Source organism: Heloderma suspectum, chromosome 1, assembly GCF_057233095.1.
Source record: "Heloderma suspectum isolate Gila_16-S chromosome 1, 16-S_ref, whole genome shotgun sequence".
Lineage (NCBI taxonomy): Eukaryota > Metazoa > Chordata > Lepidosauria > Squamata > Helodermatidae > Heloderma > Heloderma suspectum.
Window position 1 is genome coordinate 162,346,090 of NC_139458.1, and position 25,648 is coordinate 162,371,737.

The 25,648-nt window shown below is 43.5% G+C and overlaps 1 protein-coding gene across 1 annotated transcript in view; it reads left to right on the plus strand.

Moving 5' to 3' along the window:
- The window catches only part of ACMSD (aminocarboxymuconate semialdehyde decarboxylase), a 99,619-nt gene that overhangs the window by 34,916 nt on the left and 39,055 nt on the right, over positions 1 to 25,648 (plus strand). Inside the window, exons 3-5 of the mRNA XM_084808971.1 lie at positions 10,603 to 10,647; positions 23,568 to 23,664; positions 24,874 to 24,923. Coding sequence (XP_084665097.1) covers positions 10,603 to 10,647; positions 23,568 to 23,664; positions 24,874 to 24,923 — 192 coding nt within the window. The remainder of the gene's footprint in view (positions 1 to 10,602; positions 10,648 to 23,567; positions 23,665 to 24,873; positions 24,924 to 25,648) is intronic.

The following is a 25,648-nucleotide window of genomic DNA, read 5'->3' on the forward strand; positions in this document are numbered from 1 at the left end:
CTCCCTAGCCCATAAGTCCAGGGTCTTCAAGTGACTCTCCTTCAAACGGGGATCAACTGCCTATCTGGAGCATAGGCTACTCATTACTCATTACTAAGTTCATTGCTTAGTCGCTGGTGATTAGAATCTGAAAGAGTCATTAAGTTGTAAAAGGATTTGAGTGGGCTATTGGAGTGTACTGAAAGTAGGGATAGCAGAGAATTCCACCACGGATCTTGGTGAGGCTGAATGCCAGTGCATTCAGCCCCCCGAACTCCGTGGCGGAACGGCCTGCCACACCCCCACCCCCCCACGGATCCCCCCCGGGACGAGACTTACCTGGGGCGGATCTTCCGGGTGGCAGCGGCGGCTGGTCTTCCGACCGGCTGCCACCACCACCATTTCCAGTCTTGGGAAAAAGAAAAAAAAAAGACATGATAGGCTACGTAAAGATTTACGTAGCCTATCATGGCTAGGTTTTAAAACAAAAAACGACGAGATAGGCTATGTAAATCTTTACGTAGCCTATCACGTCTGACTTTAAAAAAAAACGCACATACGCAAATGGCGGCGGCTACGGCCACCGCCATTTGCGTTCCTTATTTTGGCCCATCTTAGTCTACGTAAATATTTATGTAGACTAAGACGGCGAAAATAAGGGGGAACGCAAATAGCGTCCGCTACGCTATTTGCGTTCCCCTTATTTTCACCATCTTAGTCTACATAAATATTTACGTAGATTAAGACGGGCCAAAATAAGGAACACAAATGGCGGCAGCCGTAGCCGTCGCCATTTGCGTATGCGCGTTGTTGTTGGTTTTTAAGTCAGACATGATAGGCTACGTAAAAATTTACGTAGCCTATCACGGCTGACTACAGGGACACAAACAGCGGCGGCTACGTCCGCCGCCATTTGCGTCCCTGCTAGCCAGCGGCCGGATGTCCGGCTGCTGGCGGAGCCGGCCGGTGGCTCTGCGGAATCCCTACGAAGCGGAGCCGGCCAGCTAGGATTCCGGGGGGAGGGACGGAGCGCCTGCCCCCCCCCAGCGGAACCCGGCCGAGCCAGCTAAGGCCAATTTCGTACATCACTAACTGAAAGAGGCCACTAGGGCGCTTCTGACACATTAGTGATAACCTGCAACATCAGGATGTTATTATGCAACTGGGGTTCTATCATTCGGCAGCTACCATCTAGTTCTACTGAAACAAACACTGCCAACCCACCACAACAGTGGCACCTTTTATGACGTCTGACATCAGCTTTAGAGAATGCCCTGTAACCCTGCAATTGTAGACAGGAAACATCCTCCACCCAAATTTCTTATAAAAAAATTATCTGAAAGTGTTGTAAATATGTAATGACCTCTTTGTCCACTATCTGGCCATGCCATCCGGAAATATTCCAAGACAAAATCTTTAAATCTAAGCATGTTTTTTCAACCTGTCTGCTGCTTAGTCAACAGTTTAAGGAGACTGGGGGGGATCGAGGGGTAGAGCAAATGTCCAAAGGAGGAGTTACCCCTGGATCGGAGTGCATCACTGGTGAAGTGGAAACACCTCTCTCATCTCTCATGAGGGAGAACAGATCATCTTGCAGAAAAAGTAGACCCCTAATGGATAATTTCTGTGCCTTGGATGGCAGAAGCTTAAACCATGCTAACAAAGAGGCTTCATGGGGGGGGGGGGAGTAGTTTTTCCAAGGTAGCTAATCCTTCATGCAAATGCAACTTGAAGGTAGATAGAGCGTTTTCACCCTGTGACTATCCCCTCTATTCTGATGGTAATTCAGTAATTCCTGAAAAGAGCACAAGTTAAACAATAGCTCCTCTTGTTCATGGGTAGTCAGACCCTGGAAGTGCTTCACCAGGTCTGCTTCTTCCTCTGTGAAGTAGACCTTAATTTCACCTGCACCTATAGGTATAGGGCAGTGCCTAAGGTGTGAGCAATGCAATGCAGCCTGCTCCACAGGGTTGTTAGCTGACTGAGGAATTACGTACAATGCTGCTTCCTGCCTATTTGGGCTCCTAGGGTTACCCACCTCAGTTTGGATGCATTGTTTAAGGTACTCTCCGGAGGGTAATGTATTATGTATTCCCTTGGAGGTTACTTGGGGGGCTTCCACCTGGAGCCTAACTGGGACAAATATAGCAATATTCCTGAAGTATCTAGTGACCAGTATCCCCTTCCTCTCCAGCATTGGTCTGTTCTTTAGGATGTAATTAACAGTGTGTATGTCTGCAAATGAGGCCAAAATTCTGGCGCTTGAGAGGTATTCTACTTCTATTATATCCAGGGAAGTAAGGTCCTTAAAGCCATAATGTCTCAGTGCCTGCAAAAAGTCTTCTCCCTTATTTTTGATAGTGTCCACATGCCACACACCCCAATTGGTGGGAAGCAAAATGGACAAAAAAACCAAAAACAATGACAACTAAGCATGCTCAGTGGGCACAGAATGCTGATTGAATGTTGGATGGGGCAGGGGACAGAAAAACAGGGGAGGGGGGAATATAATAGAGCGGCTGGAACCCTGGACAGAAGCACTCCACACTGCATCATTTTTTTGCAGAAGCCCGCTTATTTCTCAGTTGCAGGATAGCTGGAATAAGCAGGAGGAAAGGCCTGTTGCATTCATGCCCTACTGTGGGCTTCCCAATCTCTGTCCATTTCTAGAAGCAGACTACTGAACTCATGGTGGGAACAGGACCATGGACTCGTCCTGCTGGGCTCTTATGTATTCCAGAACTATCCTGAAGTATACAACTTTAATTCCAAAAATGCATATGTTGGTATAATTTCCAGAAGGGTAGCCATGTTTGTTACAGCAAAAACAACCAAGAGTCTTCTGGCACCTTAAATACCAGATTTATTATGGCATAAGCTTGGACAATACTCCACTTCATCAGATGCATGAAGTTTTATCAAGAGTCTCTGGTATATATATAGTACACATGGTTGTGAGGGGGGAAATTGTGAACGGTGAGGTCAGAGGGAAATGAAGTACTGAAAGTACTAACAGTGACAATCACATTACTATCAGTGGCCATTCACAAAACAGTTGTTGGTGAGAATGAAAACATCCTGGTACTAGGTAAGCCAATTAACACTTGCAATTTAAAAAAAAAAATCCCAATTCTGGTGATAGAATTGAACTTCTTGATGAATTTAAATCAACAGTCTCTGGCTCTAAATTCCCTTCAAAGTTCCTTTGCTCCACAATGGCCACTTTAAAGTCAGTGAGAGTGTCCTCAAAGGCTGAACTGTTATCCCTCTGGTTTCTAAATATTGCTATTTCTGTTGTCAGATTTGTGTCCTTTTGTACTTTTCCCTAGAGACTGTACTTGCTTACAGAAAGCCCCACAACCTAAAAAAGCTAGTTCTCTGCAGCAATCCTAGAAGACCCTGCAACAAACCTAGATGCCAGCACTGTCCCAACCATTTCAAGACCTACAACATCAGGGAATCACCCACTTGCTGATCTTCCAGTGTCATATATGCCATCTTCTGTCAGCAATGACCTTCTGGATCCTACATGGGGCAAACAGGCCCAGTCTCTATTGAAAAGGCCACACACACAAATGAAAACCAGCTAGACCTTTCATTTCAATTATGTATGTGTGTGTTTCCTTCCTTCCTTTCATTGATGGCTTTTCCTCCCCTTTTTGTTTCTGGTTTTTGTTATGTAGCAATTTTAAAAAATAATAGTCCACAAATGAAATTAAAGGGATTTCTTTGGGTTTGTTTTTTTTAAGATAGCCACAGTCAAGGATGACTGCTTTCATTATAATCTAAAATTCTCTTTGGGATAGATTGTGTGCCCAAACCAGCCCATTAGGGTGCTAGTACAGGAATCTCCCAGTGTCTGCCAGCAGAAGTCCAAAAGATCCATGACATCTTTTGCAAATCAGATTAAGGGAAATCTGTGCCTGATCCTCTTGGCCTGTTTTTGTCCCACGTCAGTTTAAGGGGCTCAAGCTGACTTCGCTGTAACAAAAACAGCACACCACCAATTTAGCATCATCTTCCATACCATGCTCACATGAATGTCCTGGTGAGCCGCTGTAAACATTTACACTGCACAGAGGGCAACAGGACCTTGAGTCTGTCAGTGTCCTTTGGCAACATCTCCTATAAGTATTTTCTGGACCTTTTGTATCACGAGCACCTATAAGCCAATGCACTGACAGAATTATTTTTAACGTGTCAGTCCTTGGGACCTTTTTTTTATTTGCTGTATTGGGCTTTATATCAGGTCACAAGTTTCAACAGCAAAACCAATATAAAAAAAACACATACCAAAATTACATGGATATGAAGTAATACTTAATTATTTTGCAAGAGAGTAATACGTTGCAAGAGCATTTTTGCAAAGCGTATTGGTAACAGCACAGTGACCTGAACACATCACTGTTGCTAAAGCATCTTGATGCTGTATTTTTTTGTCCAGGCAAAATACAAATCGACATCAATTAAACAAAACATATGGCAGGATTTGTGCTAGGTTATTTGTCCTGATTTGTTAAAGATGACTTGATGACAAGGCTCGCACGCCATGACCAAGTATGGTTTAAACAACCCATAGTCAGGGATGTGCAGCAGTGAACAAGTGTGCTGCATCTCACCCACTCACCGTTTCTGCACCATTTCCACTTTTGTAAACAAGCCAGGAATGCCCCATTCCTGGGTTGTTTGTCGTGACGTGTGAACCTGGAATTCTGGGTTATTGAGGAGAAAACAACCCAAAGTTTTAGCCAAACAACAAACCATGGTTTGTTTCTGGGTTGTTTACCAAAAATGGAAATGAAGTGGAAGTGGTGAGCGGGCAAGAAGCAGCGCGCTTGCTTGCTCCCAACAACACATGGGTTGTCATTACATGTGAACCAAGTCTATGGAAATGGCTGTTATTGTAAATATAGCTATATATACAATTCAGAGTATTTTTTCAGTCTATCATAATGAGATATTTCAAACCCACGAATCTTTAAAATAATAGAAAGCTGGTCTTATTCTTTTGGTGATTCCCCACCCCTCCCCACCCTAATGAACCTATCTGGCAGAATCAATGTACACTTCAGAGCTTTTCTCTGGTCTTTAAATATTAATAGGAAAAGGTGACCTTCAGCACTGCTACTGAATCACAGAGGCTGAAACAGAGAATCAATACATGCCTACATTAATGATTAACTAATTACAGCTCAGCAAACATTTGTTTATTTCATTTTATCAACAAATCTTTAAAGTTACTTCTGGGTGCATAGTGAAGGCTTGCAATTCTATGCACACCTCTTTGAACTGAATGAAATGGAACATACTTCTGAGTAACAGGCATAGGATTGCTCTGTAAACATCTGTTCTAGTGGAATATCATGGGAGGTTGTAGACCTTTCCCTAAATCATTACAAAATTTATTTTCTCCCCTTCATAGCAGATGTGGTGCTATCACAGACATCCTGCATGAGGCAAGCAGCTGGGCAGTTCTGACCTGGGCCACCCTACACATGACAGTAGAAGGCCTGTGTGTTTTAAACATGGAACTACCCTAGTCACTTGGAAAGTTGGGGCAGGGGTCTGTTTTTTAAAGCAAAAGGACACATGGATAAGGAATGCAGAGCATCCCTCACTTTGCACACACATGTGCTTACCCTCAGACAGCTTCTCTTGCCAAGCATTTTTCTCCTCAGCTGGGCTCTAGTACTAGATGTATTACCAGGGGAGGCTGGTGGATCCAATTTTGGTGGGGTGGAAATTCCATTCTGGGTTTTAGTTATAACCAGCCAGAAGTCTAAAGGAAACTATCCAAGGTGCTCGACTCATTTTGGGGATAGGTTCTAGCACCTTGGATAGCTCCTTTAGACTTCTGCATTGCTCAGCTGGGAGAAAGGAGATAGGTTGTAGTGGGGGGGAGCATTCTGCACCCCTCACCTGCATAGCCCTTTTGCTTTTAAAATTGGATCCCCACCCCCATTTCAGTATGGTTGGAGGAGTCTCAAGTTTAAACACATGGAGCTTCTAGCTTGGGCCTAAGTGATGGAAACAGTTACGGCTTCTAACTCAGGGATGAGCTGGCCATAGGGCTTCTATCCCAAGCCCTGCCCCCTCTCCCAGTGCTAGAGAAGGAAGCCTTTTTCTAATGCTGTGTCATGGTTATGTTCTGGGCTGTTTTTCCACAACAATGGAAGGGTGAAGCAAATTAAGGAATACCGGATTTTTCATGGAATCAGCATAGATCCAGGCAGGGCTCTACGAAGGACTGCACTGCACCATTATAAGTTGCTGACAGAAACATACTTCCAGGTGGGATAGAGGGATTGGACGTTAACGTCATCGGACTGGCATGGGCTGCTCAACCAATAAGAGAGGCTCCCCCCTCCAGGCTCTACTCCCCTTAATGGCAATCTTGGGAACAAGCCTCACTGACCACAACAGGAGTTACTTCTGAGTAGACTTCCCGGACCTATGCCCGATTCTGCCCCCTTTCCCTCCCTTTCCTTCTAAATAACAGGCTTCTGCATTAGCAGGTATACCTGAATAAATGCACTATTGCGTGATAGCACAAACGTGTGATAGTGCATTCTCAGGAACAAGCCCCATTGACTACAACAGGAGTTAGCAGGAACCCCTGAACTAATGTGTTATCATGCGATAGCGCAAATGCACATTAGTGCTATCTCACGATAGAGTGATAGAGAGATACTGACATAGAGGGTATGCGTACTGATGGAAGATCTGCGCAATAGTGTTATAATGAGATAGCACCTTAGCGTGTAATATGAAAACTGGACTATGATGCTTGCGGCATTATTTCCCGGGTCCAAAGGACACAAAGGAATATTAGCCATGGATCGTCCCCATGTATAGTTCTGGGGAAGCAACCTGAGATAAACCTGATTTTCAGGCTGTGGTGGGAATATTTGCTTGCCTGCGATACCATGCTTCTATGCACTAGTGATCTAGCACTTATTTTCAATGTTTTTTTAAAAGTTGGTCCCTTGGCATCCTGCTCCAAAATGGCGGTGAAACTTCCAGAAGACAGGGAGGGAAAGCGTTGGGTCAGTGATGTCATGGGCAGGTGAGCAACATGCTCCCATGAGCAGGACTATGATACCAACACAAGTGCGGGTGATGGAACACACCCCAACAGCACCATAACCAAGCTGAAATAAAGGGGAAAAGTTGGATGATAACCAGTCTCAGAAGAACCGGTTTTTCCGTGATAAACTCCACGATATCCCTAATGACCTCCACATGCAGCCAGTTTGGAGTTGCCCGGTCTCCCTACAAAGTGGAAGCCTTCAAGGGACAGGCCTCCAGCCCGGGGCCTGGCATTTCTCCATCTCTCCAAGAGCTCATGCCAGGTGTGCTGCCAGCATTGGTGCATCAGCTCTGTGGGATGTGGCGCTCTTTGAGGCCCAGTGCTGGAACTAGGCTTGGAGGCTGGGAGGCTGGGAGCTTCCAGCATTTCAGGCTCAGGGGTCTCTGACATCTCAGGCTGAAAGGCTTCTGGTTCCACAGGGCTGCTCAATTCCAGAGCCTCCACTATGGGCACAGCTGGTTCTTCAGCCCCTGAAGCCATGTCCAAGTCACTGCTGGACTCCAGGGTCATGGCACACTGAGGGGGAAACCCCAGTCTTAGCTGCAATGATTGACTAGAGATAACAGCGGGATTTCACCACTCAGCACTAGAGAAAGGCAGCATTTCTCTAGTGCTGAGGTGATCCTCTCAGAAATGGGCTCCTCAGCGCTAGAGAAATATTGCCTTTTTCTAGTGCTGGGTTGTGAAAACAGCGCACATCTTTGATCAGTGAGAACTGGTTGAATATAATGGTGAGGTTTCACCACTAGAAAAAGACAGCATTTCCTCAGTGCTGAGGAGTCCCTCTTATCACAGCTAAGAGCCGGTTTCACCATTCAGTGCTAGAGAAAGATGGTGTTTCTCTAGAAAGGGATTCCTCAGCACTGGGAACATGCTGCCTTTCTCCCACCACTGACTGGAGATAAGAGCCAGTTTCACCACTCAGTGCAAGAGAATGGCAGCACAGAGAGGCATAGAGCAATCCCACAAAGGGACTCCTAACTGGTACAAGGCTGCTTCAGCATCAGAAGCTGTGGGTCCATTCCGCATGCCTTTAGGCCAAACTAGATGTGATTCTGGAGTTATGGAAGAGGAACCTGTGGGAGAGGGACCAATTTGGATCAGGTCCTCAAGGAGAGACAGAGTAATTACCCCTTTCCCTGTGTGCAGATTCCCAGGTGCAAATCACTCCACTAGAGCTGCTATAAGCCATGGAAGGGAAAACATACAGGTACAATAAGAATGTCTGTATATTTTGCCCTCTGCAGCTAATGGCAGCTGGGGGCAGGGGGGTGATTTGCTTTGGGGAATCAGCATGGGAAAAGGTTAACCCTCTCATCCGCCACACTATTTCTGTGCCTCTGATCCACACGCAAATTTCTTCTCTTTTCTGCTAACATAGTAATGCATGAGCATCCAGTCCAAATTGCTTCACCTTGGTGGCTGGCTTCTTTTAGCCGAGAGAGAGAGAGAGAGAGAGAGAGAGGCATTCATGCACCTCATGTCTAATTTGGTTCTTCGTATGGGCCAAAAAAGGCAGTTTTGCCCCCTCCACTTTGTCAACCTTTATGCTAGAAAAAAACCAAAACCAATGGCTACTGATGCTTTTATGCCCAGCATTGGAGCAAGGCACTGTAGCCCTTATGTTGCCGATCTTGCTGAGTCTATTGTATTTTTGAGGTTGCATCTAGAGCAAGTTATTTGCACTGAGGTCCCATTGAAATCAATGTGCTCTTAGTAATTATTTCAGCGGTACCTATGTTTAACTAGCTTGCTCTGGATCCAAACCAAAAAAGTATTGTTTTAACTTGTATTATTATTATTATTATTATTATTTCTGCTGGAAGCCACCTCAAGCATTGGAGAAGTCAGATTTAAATGATTTAAATAAGTAGGTAAGAACATTTATTTATTATTTATTTATTATTAAATTTATTAATCACCCATCTGGCTGGTCACCCAGCCACTCTGGGCGATGTACAACATATCATAAAACAATTTAGAACAATAAAATTCTACCATTAAATTTTTTTTAAAATACCCTAACCCACCCCAAATGCCTGCCTGAACAACCACATTTTTAATGCATGACGGAAGCTCATTAAAAGAGGGGGCATGACGGAGTTCCCTAGGGAGGGAGTTCCACAGTGTGGGGGCCACCACAGAAAAGGCCCTCTCCCTCGTCCCCACCAGTCTAGCTGTCCTGGCTGATGGGACAGAGAGAAGGCCATCCGAGGCTGATCTTGTTAAGCGGCCTGTCTGGTGTTGCTGGAGGCGCTCCTTAAGATAGGCTGGGCCGGAACCATATAGGGTTTTAAAGGTCAAAACCAACACCTTGAATTTGGCCCGGAAAACAACTGGTAACCAGTGCAACTCCTTCAGCACTGGAGTGATGTGATCTCGCCGGCGGCTGCCTTTAATCAGGCGAGCCGCCGCGTTCTGTACCAGCTGCAGCTTCCGAACCGTCTTCAAGGGTAACCCCACGTAAAGTGCATTACAGTAGTCTAAACGAGAGGAGACCAGGGCATGTACTACCGATGGGAGCAGATGGTCGGGAAGGAAGGGGCGCAGCCGCCGTATCAGATGGAGTTGATACAGCGCTGTCCGGCTCACAGATGACACCTGAGCCTCCATGGACAGCTGGGAGTCCAAAATGACCCCCAGGCTGCGGACCTGATCTTTCAAGGGTAGCCGTACCCCATTCAACACCAGGACAACATCCCCCAGCCTCCTCTTGTCTCCCACCAAAAGTACCTCGGTCTTGTCAGGGTTCAGCTTCAGCTTATTCCTTCCCATCCAGCCACTCACCGTCTCCAGACATTTGGACAGGGATTCTACGGCCAACCTTGGTGAAGATTTGAATGAGAGGTAGAGCTGCGTGTCATCCGCATATTGATGACACTGTACCCCAAACCTCCTGATGATAGCCCCCAGCGGCTTCACATAGATGTTAAATAGCATCGGGGAGAGGATGGAACCCTGTGGCACCCCACAAGTGAGTGGCCACGGATCCGAAACCTCCTCTCCCAGTGCTACCCTCTGGTACCTGCCGGAGAGGAAGGACCGGAACCACCGCAATACAGTGTCTCCAATGCCCAACCCCTCCAGGCGGTCCAGGAGGATACCGTGGTCAACGGTATCAAAAGCCGCTGAGAGGTCGAGGAGAACAAGGAAGGAGCATTCACCCCTATCCAGAGCCCTCCTCATATCATCCACCAAGGCGACATAAGAATAGTCCTGCAGGATTCAATCCAGCTGATGTATTCTCATGTTCAACAAGTCCAGAACTCTTGTTTCCAACACAGCCTGGCCAGATGCATATTGGACTTCATACGCAGAACACAAAGGGAACAGATTTAAACATGGACTTGTTCTGGACTACTTATTTGGCCCTGGACTCCATATTTTAGAGGGATTTTTCAGATGTCCCGGAATTAGCCCTACAAGTGAGGTCCTAATTTGCTTTCTAGTCAAACTAGTTCTTCACATGATGACCCTAATTCTTATTTCCATGGCTATTTAATTAACCATTATATGTGTACCTTTAATCATAGAGATATGGCTATGGCGGGTGGATCAGTCTGGAGCAACACTGTAAGGTAAGCTGTGTTTCTGACCTTTGTGATCCACAGATAAACAGTTATTGAGATACTGTATATATTTGAATTATGTAAAAGAATTGAAGAAGAATTCTGCTGGATCAGGCCAATGTTCATGTAGTTCAACAAATGTGAAGTATTATAGAGCTGAAGGGAAGTTAATTCCTTTGCTATACCTACCTTTTCAAATATAAATTTGAAATATATATCACACACGCACATACACACACACGCGTGCATTGTCTTTGTTTTGGTTCTAGCTTCTGTGCTGTCAGATTTTTATTATACGTTTTATTGGATTTTATGGATTTTATATTTTAACTGGTTATTGGGAGATGGAGAAATATAATTAATACAATAAAGAAATTATGTTGCTTGATTTTAGGGCCAGCCTTAGGGATGGGCAAGCTGGGCTCTCATCTTGGTGCTGAGCTGAAGGGGTCTTCTGCTGCCTGTACTCAGACCTGCTAGCCCCTTGTGTTCTTATGTTCTTAAGAGAGAAACCTCCCAAATGGGTGGGACAGAATAAACAGTTATGAGCTTGGTTGTTCAGGAGATGAAGGAACTGAGATAATTTTGCAAAAGATAAAATTGGGGAAATGCAATCCAACACACCCGGTTATTTATTTATTTATTTATTTCATTTATACCCCACCTTTTTTCCTCCTTAAGGAACCCAAGGCAGCATACATAATCCTCCTCCTCTCCATTTTATCCTCACAACAACCACCCTGTGAGGTAGGTTGGGCTGAGAGCCTGTGACTGGCCCAAAGTCACCCGACGAACTTCCATGGTGGAGTGGGGACTAGAACCTGGATCTCTCAACTCCCAGCCCAACACTCTAGCCACTACACCACACTAGTCATATGGTAAGAGACCTATGGAGTCCTCCCACCCCTGCCCTTTCATTCAAGAACACATGATACATCAAGCTATTTCTCTGACAAATACAGCAGAGGGAATGTCTTGTGGCACTTCAAAACTTACACCATAAACTTATATGTGTCTACTCAGCACTAGGTTCAACTGAGCTTAGAGGGACTTAATCCCAGGTAAATGTGCATAGGAACTGGGGGAATTAATTAAGGCATTGCAGAAATAAGAGTTGCAGGATGCTGCTGGGATGTTTTATCATGTTTAACAGCTACAGTATGTGAAGTAATAAGATCGGTGGCTATTGGCATGTATGGAGTACCTTCACCTGCATAATAATGCCATGGTCACCACCACTGAACCGGCTAAACTTTCCATTTGTACGTAGTTACAGATGCTCATTTTATATTTTATATTTATTTTTAAAATATATTATCAGGGTTACCAAAATATTGTTGCTGTTCTTTGTTGTTGTTGTTCAGTCGTTCAGTCGTGTCCGACTCTTCGTGACCCCATGGACCATAGCACGCCAGGCCTTCCTGTCCTGCGCTCTCTCCCGGAGCGTGCTCAAGTTCATATTCATTGCATCCGTGATGCTATCTAGCCATCTCATCCTCTGCCGTCCCCTTCTCCTTTGGCCTTCAGTCTTTCCCAGCATCAGGGTCTTTTCCAGTGACTTTTCTCTTCGCATTAGGTGGCCAAAATATTGGAGCTTCAGCTTCAGTATCTGTCCTTCCAATGAGCAGTCAGGGTTGATTTCCTTTAGGATTGACTGATTTGACCTCCTTGCAGTCCAGGGGACTCGTAAGAGTCTTCTCCAGCACCACAGTTCGAAAGCATCAATTCTTCGGCGCTCAGCCTTCCTTATAGTCCAGCTCTCACAGCCATACGTTACTACTGGGAAAACCATAGCTTTGATTAGACGGACCTTTGTCGGCAAGGTGATGTCTCTGCTTCTTACTATGCTGTCTAGGTTGGCCATAGCTTTCCTCCCAAGGAGCAAGCGTCTTTTAATTTCATGGCTACAGTCACCGTCTGCGGTGATCTTGGAGCCCAAGAAAGTAAAATCTGTCACTGCTTCCATTTCTTCCCCTTCTATATGCCAGGAAGTGATGCGGCCAGATGCCATGATCTTCGTTTTTTTAATGTTGAGTTTCAAACCAGCTTTTGCACTCTCCTCTTTCACCCTCAACAAGAGGCTCTTTAGATCCTCTTCGTTTTCTGCCATTAGGGTGGCATCGTCTGCATATCGGAGGTTGTTGATAATTCTCCCAGCAATCTTAATTCCGACCTGTGATTCATCCAACCCGGCTTTTCTCATGATGTACTCTGCATATAAGTTAAATAAGCAGGGTGACAATATGCAGCCTTGTCGTACTCCTTTCCCAATTTGGAACCAATCGGTTGTTCCATCTCTGGTTCTTACTGTTGCTTCTTGACGCTCATACAGGTTTCTCAGGAGACAGGTAAGGTGGTCTGGTACTCCCATCACTTTAAGAATTTGCCACAGTTTGTTGTGATCCACACAATCAAAGGCTTTAGCGTAGTCAATGAAGCAGAAATAGACGTTTTTCTGGAATTCTCTTGCTTTCTCCATGATGCAGCGAATGTTGGCGATTTGATCTCTAGTTCCTCTGCTTCTTCTAAACCCAGCTTGTACTTCCGGTAGTTCTCGGTTCGCATACTGCTGAAGCCTAGCTTGTAGGATTTTGAGCATCACCTTGCTGGCATGTGAAATGAGCGCAATTGTGCGGTAGTTTGAACACTCTTTGGCTCTTTGAACACATTCCCTTCTTTGGAATTGGAATGTAAACTGACCTTTTCCAGTCTTGTGGCCACTGTTGAGTGTTCCAGATTTGTTGGCATATTGAATGCAGCACTTTAACAGCATCATCTTTTAGGATTTTAAATAGCTCGGCTGGAATACTGTCATCTCCGCTAGCTTTGTTGTTACTAATGCTTCCTAAGGCCCACTCGACTTCACTCTCTAGGATGTCCGGCTCAAGTTCAGTGACCGCACTATCATGGCTATCAGGGACATTCAGATCTTTCCTGTATAGTTCTTCTGTGTATTCTTGCCACCTCTTCTTAATCTCATCTGCTTCTGTTAGGTCCCTGCCTTCTTTGTCCTTTATCATGCCCGTCTTTGCACAAAACGTTCCCTTGAGATCTCCAATTTTCTTGAAGAGATCTGTAGTCTTTCCCATTCTGTTGTTTTCCTCGATTTCTTTACATTGTTCATTTAAGAAGGCCTTCTTGTCTCTCCTTGCTATTCTCTGGAACTCTGCATTCAGTTGGGTATATCTTCCCCTTTCTCCCTTGCTTTTCGCTTCCCTTCTTTCCTCAGCTACTTGTAAAGCCTCATCAGACAGCCACTTTGCTTTCTTGCATTTCTTTTTCTTTGGGATGGATTTCGTTGCTGCCTCCTGAACAATGTTACGGACCTCCATCCATAGTTCCTCAGGCACTCTGTCTATCAGGTCTAATCCCTGAAATCTATTCCTCACCTCCACTGTATATTCATCAGGGATATGATTTAGGTCATACCTGAATGGTTTAGTGGTTTTCCGTATGCTTTTCAATTTAAGCCGAAATTTTGCAATAAGAAGCTCATGATCTGAGCCACAGTCTGCTCCAGGTCTTGTTTTTACTGACTGTATACAGCTTCTCCATCTTTGGCTGCAAAGGACATAATCAATCTGATTTCGATATTGACCATCTGGTGACGTCCATGTGTAGAGTCGCCTCTTGTGCTGTTGGAAAAGAGTGTTTGCTATGATCAGCATGTTCTCTTGGCAAAACTCTATTAGCTTTTGTCCTGCTTCATTTTGTACACCAAGGCCATGCCTGCCTGTTATCCCGGTGATTTCTTGACTTCCTACTTTAGCATTCCAATCCCCTATGATGAAGAGGACATCTTTTTTGGGTGTTAGTTCTAGAAGGTGTTGTAGGTCTTCATAGAACCGATCAACCTCAGCTTCTTCGGCCTCAGTGGTTGGGGCATAGACTTGAATTACTGTGATGTTGAATGGTTTGCCTTGGATTCGTACTGAGATCATTCTATCATTTTTAAGATTGTACCCCAGTACTGCTTTTCCCACCCTTTTGTTGACTATGAGTGCTACTCCATTTCTTCTAAGTGATTCTTGCCCACAATAGTAGATATGATGGTCACCTGAATTAAATTCGCCCATGCCTGTCCATTTTAGTTCGCTGATTCCCAAGATGTCGATGTTCAATCTTGCCATCTCATGTTTGACCACCTCCAGCTTACCTTGATTCATTGATCTGACATTCCAGGTTCCTAAACAATATTGTTCTTTACAGCATCGGATTTTCTTTTCACCACCAGACACATCCACAGCTGAGTGTCCTTTCGGGTTTGGCCCAGCCGCTTCACTCTTTCTGGCGCTACTTGGAAATACCCTCTGCTCTTCCCCAGTAGCATATTGGACACCTTCCGACCTGAGGGGCTCATCTTCCGGCGTCATCTCTTTTAGCCTTGTGATACGTTCCATGGGGTTTTCTTGGCAAGAATACTGGAGTGGGTTGCCATTTCCTTCTCCAGTGGACCACATTTTGTCAGAACTCTCTGCCATGACCTGTCTGTCTTGGGTGGCCCTGCACGGCATAGCTTATGGCTTCACTGAGTTACGCAAGCCCCTTCGCCACAACAAGGCAGTGATCCATGAAGGGGGTTGCTGTTCTTACTCTACTATATTGGGCATGTAGCAGCAGTTACAAAGGCTGGAATGGGGGCAGGAGAGACAGAAACATCTACTGAGTGCTTTGAACTGAAGTAACACGTGACAGTCTAAGGGGGGGGGGTCCTGTAAGACCATTATGTCCAGGGTCTAAAAATTACCTAGCTGAGCCACAGAGAAGAAGGCCTGAGACTTCAGTGGGATCTCAGAACTGGAATAGGACAATGCTGAGAGCAAAGCAGCAAATTGAAAGGTAGTTTTGAGCCCTTTTCATGTACATAGCTGCGAAAAATAAGGTCTGTTTTGCTTCTAGGTTTTGCAATCCTGCACCAGCCACCCAACTTGGCAACACTGCAAAACTGATGGGCGGGGGCAGGGAGTGTGCTGAAGGCATTCCTTGCCCACAATGTTATTTATTCTAGGTCTGGCCCTGATTGATATAGAATCTATCAATCTACCTATGAATAGATAGAATCTATAGAATCTATAGATAAAATCTATAAAATTGATAGATCGATGATAGATAATATCATCTTCTATATCTACACCTATAAACTATCTATCTGCATTTATATATATAATAACAAAAAATGGAAACATTTTTAAACATTTGCAAATCTAGGTGATGCCATGGGCACTAGTCATTTGGCAATTAGCAAACTGCATAATGCTGACATTGCAGGGATTTTTTTTTCAGAACTTGCCCAAGGACAGAAAATGAATATACCTGTGTTTTGAGGGCTGTGAAGCAACTTAAAACATTACCGTGCCGTACTGATTGACTTCATAGAAATAATCATAGCAGCACTGGTTGCAAGGTTTAGAACTTGCTCACCTTTCTGTCAATGCAAACACTTTCCTATATGTCAGATAGCTGAGTTGTTCCTTTACAAAATATGACCTGGAGGGCCAGATCCCAATCTCAGTCCACCATTTGCCCAACTTTGCCCTTAAGTAAAATTAATCTATACCACTTTCTACACAAGACATTTATTGTGCACTCGTGATTCCTCACTTACAGTAATTTGTGGGTACTGTAAACAACATCGTCATCCCCCAGGGCTTCTCCCATTCTTTGCAACCATTTCAGCATGTGTGTGTATTTTCTAATGAGGAAAGTCTGGTATTTCCATGAATGGCGGCATGAAACCCTAGTGTATTTGCGCAATTCCACTATACCACACTGACACCTAGTGGCTGTGTAATGGAACATATAGAAAGGCAGAGAAAGAAAAGCCCTGGGAAAAAAAATGGGTAAAGGCGCTGATCTTAATCACACAAACAATCCAGAAGCCTCAGTAAAGCGGCGGGTTAAAAGCCTCATGTAGAAAAGCCTCTAATCTCAGACAACCTCACAGCCTAATTAGTTGATTTCTGTTTCCCAATAGTACGTAATTACCACATGGCAAATCCTAGAGCATTTAAACTGAAACCTGTGGAAAGAAATACTGATTAAATAACTTGCACAAGGGGAAAAGCACATAGCTCATAGCTAAAAATTAATGAACAGGGGAGCAATAAACCAAATAACTCATGGCGGGAGTACGTCATGTAGAGGAGAAGACTACTGATGCCCTTTTCCATTTCCCCTAGAAATTAATCTCTACAAAAAAATAAGAACCAAGGTATATATTTGAGCAAATACAATATCCCACACTCTGGAAAGCTCTGAAAATCTTGCTGCCCTGGCTTTTGTCCTTTTCATTTTTATCTGAACCTTTTTATCCATTACAACCACTATCTGAAGCTCATTTGCCCTAAAGAGCAACTTTTAGCAAGCTCAAGGATCACAACTTAAATTTGCTTTCTTCTCAGTAGAATAATAAGTGTTAGAATATGACCAAAAAACTGGCTTAGATTCATCCTTATTTGAGGAGGGGAAGGGATGCAACTGTCTCATAATAATGTGATAAAGGTTAAAGACTTGGAACAACAACAACAAAATCAAAAGACAGTGAAAATCTAATTTGTACCATTTATATCAAGAATGGTGAGATAGATTTGGTGATTTTCAGAACAAACAAGTGGCAAAAAGGATGTACTGGATAAAGTATGTATGGATATGTTCATTAACAATACTGGGTTGGATCCAGACATGCACTCAGGGGAGATACTGAGGAAGCATGGCCCTACCATTAAACAGAGCAGCCACCTAGGGCAGCAAGGTGTCAGGAGCACCCTAGTGGCCTCTTTCAGTAGACTCCAATAGCCAACTCAAGACACAGACTAAAGGATTCTTTTCAAGGCTTTAATCCTTTTACAACTTAATGGCTCTTTCAGATGCTAATCACCAGTGACTAAGCAAGGAACAGCAGAGTGGCTTATGCTCCGAGTAGGCAATTGATCCCCATTTGAAGGAGAGTCACTTGAAGACCCTGAACTTATGGGCTAGGGAGAGATCCTCCCTCTTTCCCTTGGGTCCATGGGAGGCTGCCATTGCTTGCGTGCCAAACGGGCGCTACGCCTCCTTTCCGCACCCTCCATCGCTCTTCGCTCCCTGTGTCTGTGTCAAGCGTCTAGCAAGCCCTGTTACCGCACTTTCTCACTGCCAGGGTCACTATCTATCTCAGGAATGCTGGCAGGAGGAATCTCTGTCAACTGCTGTGCCTGTGAGGGATGAGCTGGCTCCTCTCCCATGGATTGCTGATCCTCCTCAGAATCAGAACTGCTCTGGGGTTCTATCAGCTCAGTTTCCACCCTGTCACAAGGGGAAGGAAATAGTAGCAGAGTTATGTGTGCCATAGGGTCAGCTCTGCATCTCCAAGCTGCATCTGCATGCTGTCCCATCACCAGTGTTGATATAAAATTCCACTGCCACTCCAGTCGACTCCTGTGTCGTGTGTGTGGAATGTGAGCGGGATGGTGGTGGATCTTGTCCTTTGCCTCAGGCAGCAAAACATCTTGGACTGGCTCCTATCACCTCAGAAGTGAAGGAATTCAGATAAGGCCCTCCAAGGATGCCTGGATAGATGTTATGTTTTCAGTTTGATATATTGTAGAGTGACCTTTTAAAATAGTTTGTGAAATTGATTATTAAGCTCTATTTCTTTTCTTTTCTTTTGGTCTGGATAAAGTCACCACAAGGTGCTTTTCTCACAAATGTTTTAATTTAATAATTTCTTCATTTGAATGCACTGTTATGTAGTAAAAACTAGAGCTTACTACTTCAAGGGAAGTTTGTTTTCCCTGAAGTAGTTAATTGTTACATGATGTGCTCTAGTTAGACCTGTGTACAACTTTGCACACGTTCTAACAAGACTCACACACCCGCTTATAAGGAATCTTTAGACATTGGCAATAGAGCATCTATGGCTAAGAAGGCGATTCCCACCCAAAGAGATTTACACTCAAGACACTGTTGGAGAGGATAATGCCACAGTGGCACATTTATTGGGGTTTACAAAGATTCAAATGTACAAGCTAGTTTTGGGGAATTAGCCGAGCAAATGGATTTAACACTTAGACCAACGGAGGATGCTCCAGCCTTCACCAAGTTATGCTTTGGTGGGGAAATTAGCTGCATCCGTGGTGAAGCTGAGCTCCAGGGCTAAAGGCAGTTTTCAAGACTGTGGGAGGGCGTCTTCCAGAGGCTTGAAGCGCGCACACATGTGCACGCACACACACAGAAGGGAAAGAGGGGGTGGAGGCTACAATTTCTACAAAGAACCTCTATGAGCAATATACTTTTCCTTGGGCTGAAACTTGTTCCTGCAGACAGGAACTAGTGTGCATTGCAATTCCTGGTCTCAGGTGAAGAGGAAGGAAAACAGAGAGCCTTGACTGGGGGGGCAAAGCACCCACTGTTGGCACCTTGCTCTGGCAAGCAAGGAGCCTAGCGATTTCAGCGATTTCAGCATGGAGCCTTTCCTCTGGGATTTCAGCAGCAGTGTGGCACCTTACCCCTGCAGGGGTGAGGCACCCAGTGATTTCAGCAGCATGTCCTCTCCCCTCTGGGAAGAGGGGGACTCCGGACTGCCCCAGCCTGAGACTTCTTATACAGTTCAGCAAAAGGGAATGACAGCACAACTCTGATGAGCCAGACACTGCTCAGAGGCACTGGAAATGGTGCTGCTTGCTATGGGAGAAAGACTGAGTTGTCCTTCCATCCCGTATAACAAAAGAGGGTGCTTGGGGATGATGGCTGTACTTGCTGGAAACAAAAGTCCTACTTACTATCTCTTATTCGCTTAACCTTGCATCTTAATGACTGTCTGAAAGACAGGTGTCAAGGCTGGAGTTCAGTGCAATATGCACTGGGAGCATATTGCAGGTAGTTGAGTAGGTAACTTACCAGATATCGCTCTTGCTATTCAGCACATTCATGTTTTGCTGGATTTTGACCCCCACTTTTGCCTTTGGGGAATGCATTTTAAGAAGTCCATTAGAAACTGAATTGCTTGATCTAGTCTTGCATGTTGCTCTCAACCCCATTCCTCTACCTTTCGCCCACCTTTGCTGAGGCTGGGGATGAAGACGCCTGGCTTTGTGGCTGTGTCTCAAAATGGAGTCAGTACTGTTCACTCAAAAGAGAGCTACTTCATAACAAAATATCAGCTCTTACCACACAACATTCAAATGGAAACAAGGGAAAAAAAACCCTCTTTCTGTGGTTTTCCTATCTCAGTGCTTACTATCTTAAAATATATGCTGCTAAAAACAAAGCTTATCATGGAGTTCAGTTACACATAGGGGTGTAGTGTTGCAGGGGTCTCACAGGGATGAAGACCTGGGACTTTTTTAAGAGCCAGGTCTCAGCCAGGTCCCTCCCACTCCCAGCCTACTGCTGTGGGCCAGGCTCTTCCAGCTGTCTCCTCCCCTTCCCTGCTGCCGAGTGAGGGTGAAGCTTCCATAGAGTATCATATTTTGAAAACTTAAAATGTTTGTGCTTGAGTGAGTGAGTGAGTGAAAAAGGTTTTAACACCCCTGCATTTTTTCTCAGATGTCCAATTGAAATACCATGCCTTACTCTCAGCTGCACTGTTTTTGGATCCCAGTTGAATAACTTACAAAGTTGTGTAATCTTAGAAGGGGGAATGGCTGTGAGGGGGCATGGCTGTCATGTAGGGACCCTGCACTTCTGAATTTACCACTACGCTACTGGTTACACATCACCTGACTCTGAAAGTTCCTTTTCTTATTTTCTGCTAGGATTTATAAAAGTTAATAATATCCATAAATGCTGGGACATGCTGTAATAAAGGCCATTGTTTGTGTTATAAAGTAAATTGATTTAGCCTCCAGAAGGAAAGCCTGAAATCAACTGTATGAAGAGTTCAGAATGACAATCATAGCTGGTGAAGCAAAACTAATTTTCTCCCAATCCATGTGTTTAGTAATTACTGTAAAGCCTCTGCGAATTAGCTCCAGATTAACTTTTAACTACAGATCTGGCAAATAAGCACTTGTTTTAAAATGTTTCTGGGTCATGTACATTCATACTGATAATGACAATGGGTGATTCCAGATGAGGCTTTTACAGCGTTGTCTCCCTGCCTCATTCACAGAAGTTTACCGGGGTGTGGGGGTGTCCAGCCATCATCATCTTCTACTTCTGGCCCTCCTGTGCTTCCTTGCAGCTTCTTCCATCTTTTCCCAAAAGGTAGAAAATCCATTAAGGAGAAAAAGATAGAATAGGTGAACAATACCTTCTGATTGCTACCACTAGAAGCCCTCCGAAGCACCTAGTATGAATATGAAATTTCAACCCACACCTTTCACAATGAGCAAAGTGCTGTCCCAGCCTATCTGACTGATCTAGGCAGTTTTTCTTGTGTTCTGGCTTGTTATGGTCTGCACGTCATTAATGCAGATGGAGTGTGGGAGCCACTGTTCTTTAATTAGGACATTGCTCATTGGAGATTCCATCTCATACCATAGCCCCTTAGGCCATTAGAAAGGGTATCATTTATCTTTCTGCAGTCTGCATTTATTTATGAAGGTTTAAGGAGATACCTTGGAGAAATTACAGTCTTTTAGTACTGCTTTCAGTACTGCTTTCAGTACTGCAGTGATGCCATATAACAATCTGCCAGAAAAAGAACCACATGGCCTACTGTGCATACCAAAATATTCATGCTGAACATAACAAAATGAATCCCCACCATCTATTTTTATACAACAACATGCTCAATTCCATCAGGTCTTTTCCATTTCCCCTAAACTGTTTGATGCCTATTATGTAATAGGCAACAGAGGGCTCATATTCATATTCTGCAGGAATATATGGTTATGTTCTTTCCTCCTGGCACTTTGGACAATCAGTTCTCAAAAGATATTTGCCAGAGGAATCAGATGGTAGCAATGTAATTATAGCCTGTGATATTTGGAGCAATTTCTTGAATTGTGGCATAGCTGCCAAGTCATTCTGAGAGCCTGCCAAAATATTGTCTAGAGTATGGGGAGGGGCATTGGAGACTGAGGTTTTCAAATATTTACCAGTTTATGAAGAATGCATGAGGCTAATAACATCCTCAAGGTTAAATATGGCCTTAGTATGATTTTATTAAGAATATGTAAGGAATCCCATGGATCAAAACAAAAAGTGCAAATGATCATTTAGTCCAACCCCTTATCTTTGTGCAGAAAGCCATGTAGCTTTGACTTTCTCTGACAAGTCTCTCTTGATTTTGTTTCAAGAAATATACAAGCCCAAGCCTGCATAGAAGCCACATTTTCAGACCTGCAAGTCATGCCTCTCTGTTCCAAATGTAAGGCTGCAGCCACAGGGTGCGTGTACATGTCTAGACTCCTTAGATATACATCAGCCCCCGCTCCCTAAATTAAAATAATTTATATTAATAAGCAGCTTTAAATATATCAGGGCAATATTTTGGTTTTCTGCAGTTTCACATTGACTTACCATGGACCCTGTAGTGCACCTGTAGTCACCCTATCATAACATCTAGCTATGGTTATTCATGATCAAGTAATCTTCCCCTTTAATTATTGCACTGCATCATACATAGGGCTGCCCTTGAAGATGGCCTAGAAACAACAGATGATACAGAATGCAGCAACCAGAATTTTAACTGGAACAGCATGCTGTGAATGTATCTCACCAGTTTTGAATGAGCTTCTATGGTTGCCAGTCTGTTTCTGAGCCCAGTTAAAGGTGCTGGAGTTCATCTATAAAGCCATCAATGGCTTAGGATCCAGGTATCTAAAGAAACACCTTCGAAGAGAGCTTCGGCTATTGGGCGGTATAGAAATGAAATAAATAAATAAACAAACAAACACCTGCTTATCCCAAACCAACCCTCTTGGAAGCTGAGGTCATCTTCTGAGGCCTTCTTCCTAGTGCTCCCATCACCTAAAGTGAGAGTGGTCGCAACCAGAGAGAGGGCATTCTCCATGAAACTCCCTCCCCAAGGAAGTTCACCTCACCCGGCACCGACTTTGCTATCATTTAGGCACCAGCCGAAAGGATTTTATTTTCCCCATGCCTTTTAGCTACATGTGTTTCTACCTAAATTATTTTAATGCTTGCTTGTTTGCTTAAAATATTTATTCCTCACCTTTCCTCATACTTCAAGGCAGTGTACAAAAACAGTAAAACACAATAATTTTATTTATTTATTTATTCATTCATTCATTTCATTTCTATACCACCCAGTAGCTGAAGCTCTCTATAATAATAACATAATATAATACAATACAATACAATATAATATAATATAATAATAACAGTTGTGAGTGGCTGATAGTGAAGAAATACATTCCATGCATATTCAGAGATATGCTCTCTTCATTATTACTGCACATGCTCAGTAGTGTAGACTGGCATGGAAAAGCAAGTATTAGTGCTGAACTCTGGAAAGCCCATGCTCTGATTAATCTTGCATTTGGAAGAAGCTGCCTCTCTATTCAGGGGCCACGGTGGCTTAATGGTTAACGTAGTGGCCTCTCTATTCAGGGTTTAATCTTAGCCAAGACAAGACGCATCCATTTTTAATGACAGGGCTCAGAGCCAATACATATGTAATGAGATATTAATGAATTTGCACATTCTTGGTTAGTATTTCCTGTACAGCTCTTTCCTGCAGTGCAACGGTAACATCAGAGTCCTAGGTCACATGGGAGAAGACTGTAGACACTGGAACATCGGTACCATAGGAATGAGACACAGGGTGGGCTCTTGTCATACAGCTCCAGGCTTCTGACATTACCAGAGTGTCACGGTGAGAAGCTGTATTCCAAGAGCTCCCAGTCTTCAAAGATAATGTCAGCCAAACACCTGTTAGAATGGTGTTATATAAACAAATAATAAATATACAGTGAATTTATGAAAGTATTCCTTTGAATAAAAGGCAACATTTGCATTAATAAATGTTCACCATTTTACAGGGGGAAGCCAAAATGATGAAAGATGGAAAAGTTTTCAGAGTTATTCAGAAGAACTGTTGGGATCCAGAGGTTCGGATTAAAGAGATGGACCAATCAGGTACCATCAGTGTGTGTGTGTGTGTGTGTGTATTATTCAGTTATCCAGTATGACAACAGAAGGTTCCAAGGCAAAACATGAATCATTAATTTTCAGAATTTAGTAGTATCAGTCAGTCAGGAGCATAGGAAGCTGACATACTGAATAAGACCATTGGTCCATCTAGCCCAGTATTGTCAACACTGACTGGCAGCAATGGCTCCCCAGGGTTTTAGGCAGGATTCCTTTATTTTATTTTATTTTTTTATTAATTTAATTTAATTTCTATACCGCCCAATAGCCGAAGCTCTCTGGGCGGTTCCTTCCTAGCCCTACCTGGAGATGTTGGGGTTTGAACCTTAATGCATGTGAAGCATGTGCTCTACCACTGAGCTATGTTCTCTCTGTTAAAATTGAATGGGGGGGGAGACTTCAGAGCAGCCTTCCCCAACCTAGTGCCCTCCAGATGTGTTGGGCTACAGCCCCCATACTGGCTGGGGATGATGGGGTATGTATTCCAGCACATCTGGACAGCGCCAGTTGTGAAAGATGTCTTTACAGAGATTATAAAATATGTCATGACACTTCATAGCTAACTTCGTCAGACACATCAAGTTAGCTGAGAAAGTCATGGATATGTGCATATGCATTGAATACACTGCAGGATACACCAAATTAATAAGAGCACAGGAATGCCAGACACATCCTGATTTCTGGAATACTACAGATTAATATGTTGTTTTCCATTTTGATTTTCTAATGCTTTTGAATGTTTCACTCAATATTCCATGGCAAGTACATATGCTCGGTCTAAGTCAGCTGCTTGGGAAGGGAAGGGTTGCCACCTTAGGGTTTTGTTTCTGTGGAACCTCAGTCAATTTAAAGTGACTCTCTGTATCTTATGGCAATACAAGTCAGCTTTTGAAGTGATTCCTGTTGGTGTACATGTGTGAAAATTTGTACAAAAGAGTTGTGCATTGATTCAACTATACAACTGTGTGTGCCAAAGCTTTCTCTGAACAAATACATTGCATCTCTTTATGAGCCAGCCACATGGATGATCTATCTGGATTTTTTAAAAAAACCCATGCCCCTACATCCACAAGAACCACATGTATACCTACTGCACGAATGCCAAATGTTATATGAGAACTTACCTATCATAATTCATAGGAGCATCGAAGTATCAGCTGAACCTTCTTAATCATTTGTACTTCTTCTGTTCCATAGGAGTCACCGCCCAGGTCCTTTCTACAGTTCCTGTCATGTTTAGCTATTGGGTAAGTTAGTGAAACCAATTGTTTTCATTTGTACTGCAAAAATCAAGAGCAGTAAATGCAAAAAGGGAGGCAGAAATCCTTGTAATTAATCAATTACCCTGCAATTGCAAAAAGATCGCTATAAATGGCATTTCAGTGAATTTAGATGTAGAGATAATGTTTAGTTTATTATAATGAATGGTGTGTAAAGTTGTATAAATTTATAATGGATGGAAGTACTATAATATCACATTCTTACTAATATACCAACTGCATATAAGAATATAAGAAAATTTGGTGTTTTATTCTGATGTGAATGCTTAACTTTCATTTTTTTAAAATGGTTTCTATTAATCCTCATGATTGTGGAGAAAAACATCTCATCCCAGTAAAGCTCTCAAGAATAAGCAAAAGTAAATCTCCAATATGGGTGGATCCATTGGTACATATCTTCATCATTGGTGGACTTGCCCATTTCCTCAAATCTTTTGGGGCAAGATTGATTAGTAATTCTGTTAATTTCATTTTCATTAAGCCTTGACTCAAGTCTTGCCCTTCTTAATCTATATAATGAATTTAATACGAATTATTTGCAAAAAGATTTAATTTCTTTTTTTCCGGCTGCTAGACAAGTTTTTGCTAAAAACTGGAAATGTGATAGGCTTCCTGATTTGAGTGACTGGTATGGGAGAGTGTGGAATTTGGCATTATTGGAGAAACTGACTCAGCAAGTTAGGTATTCAAGA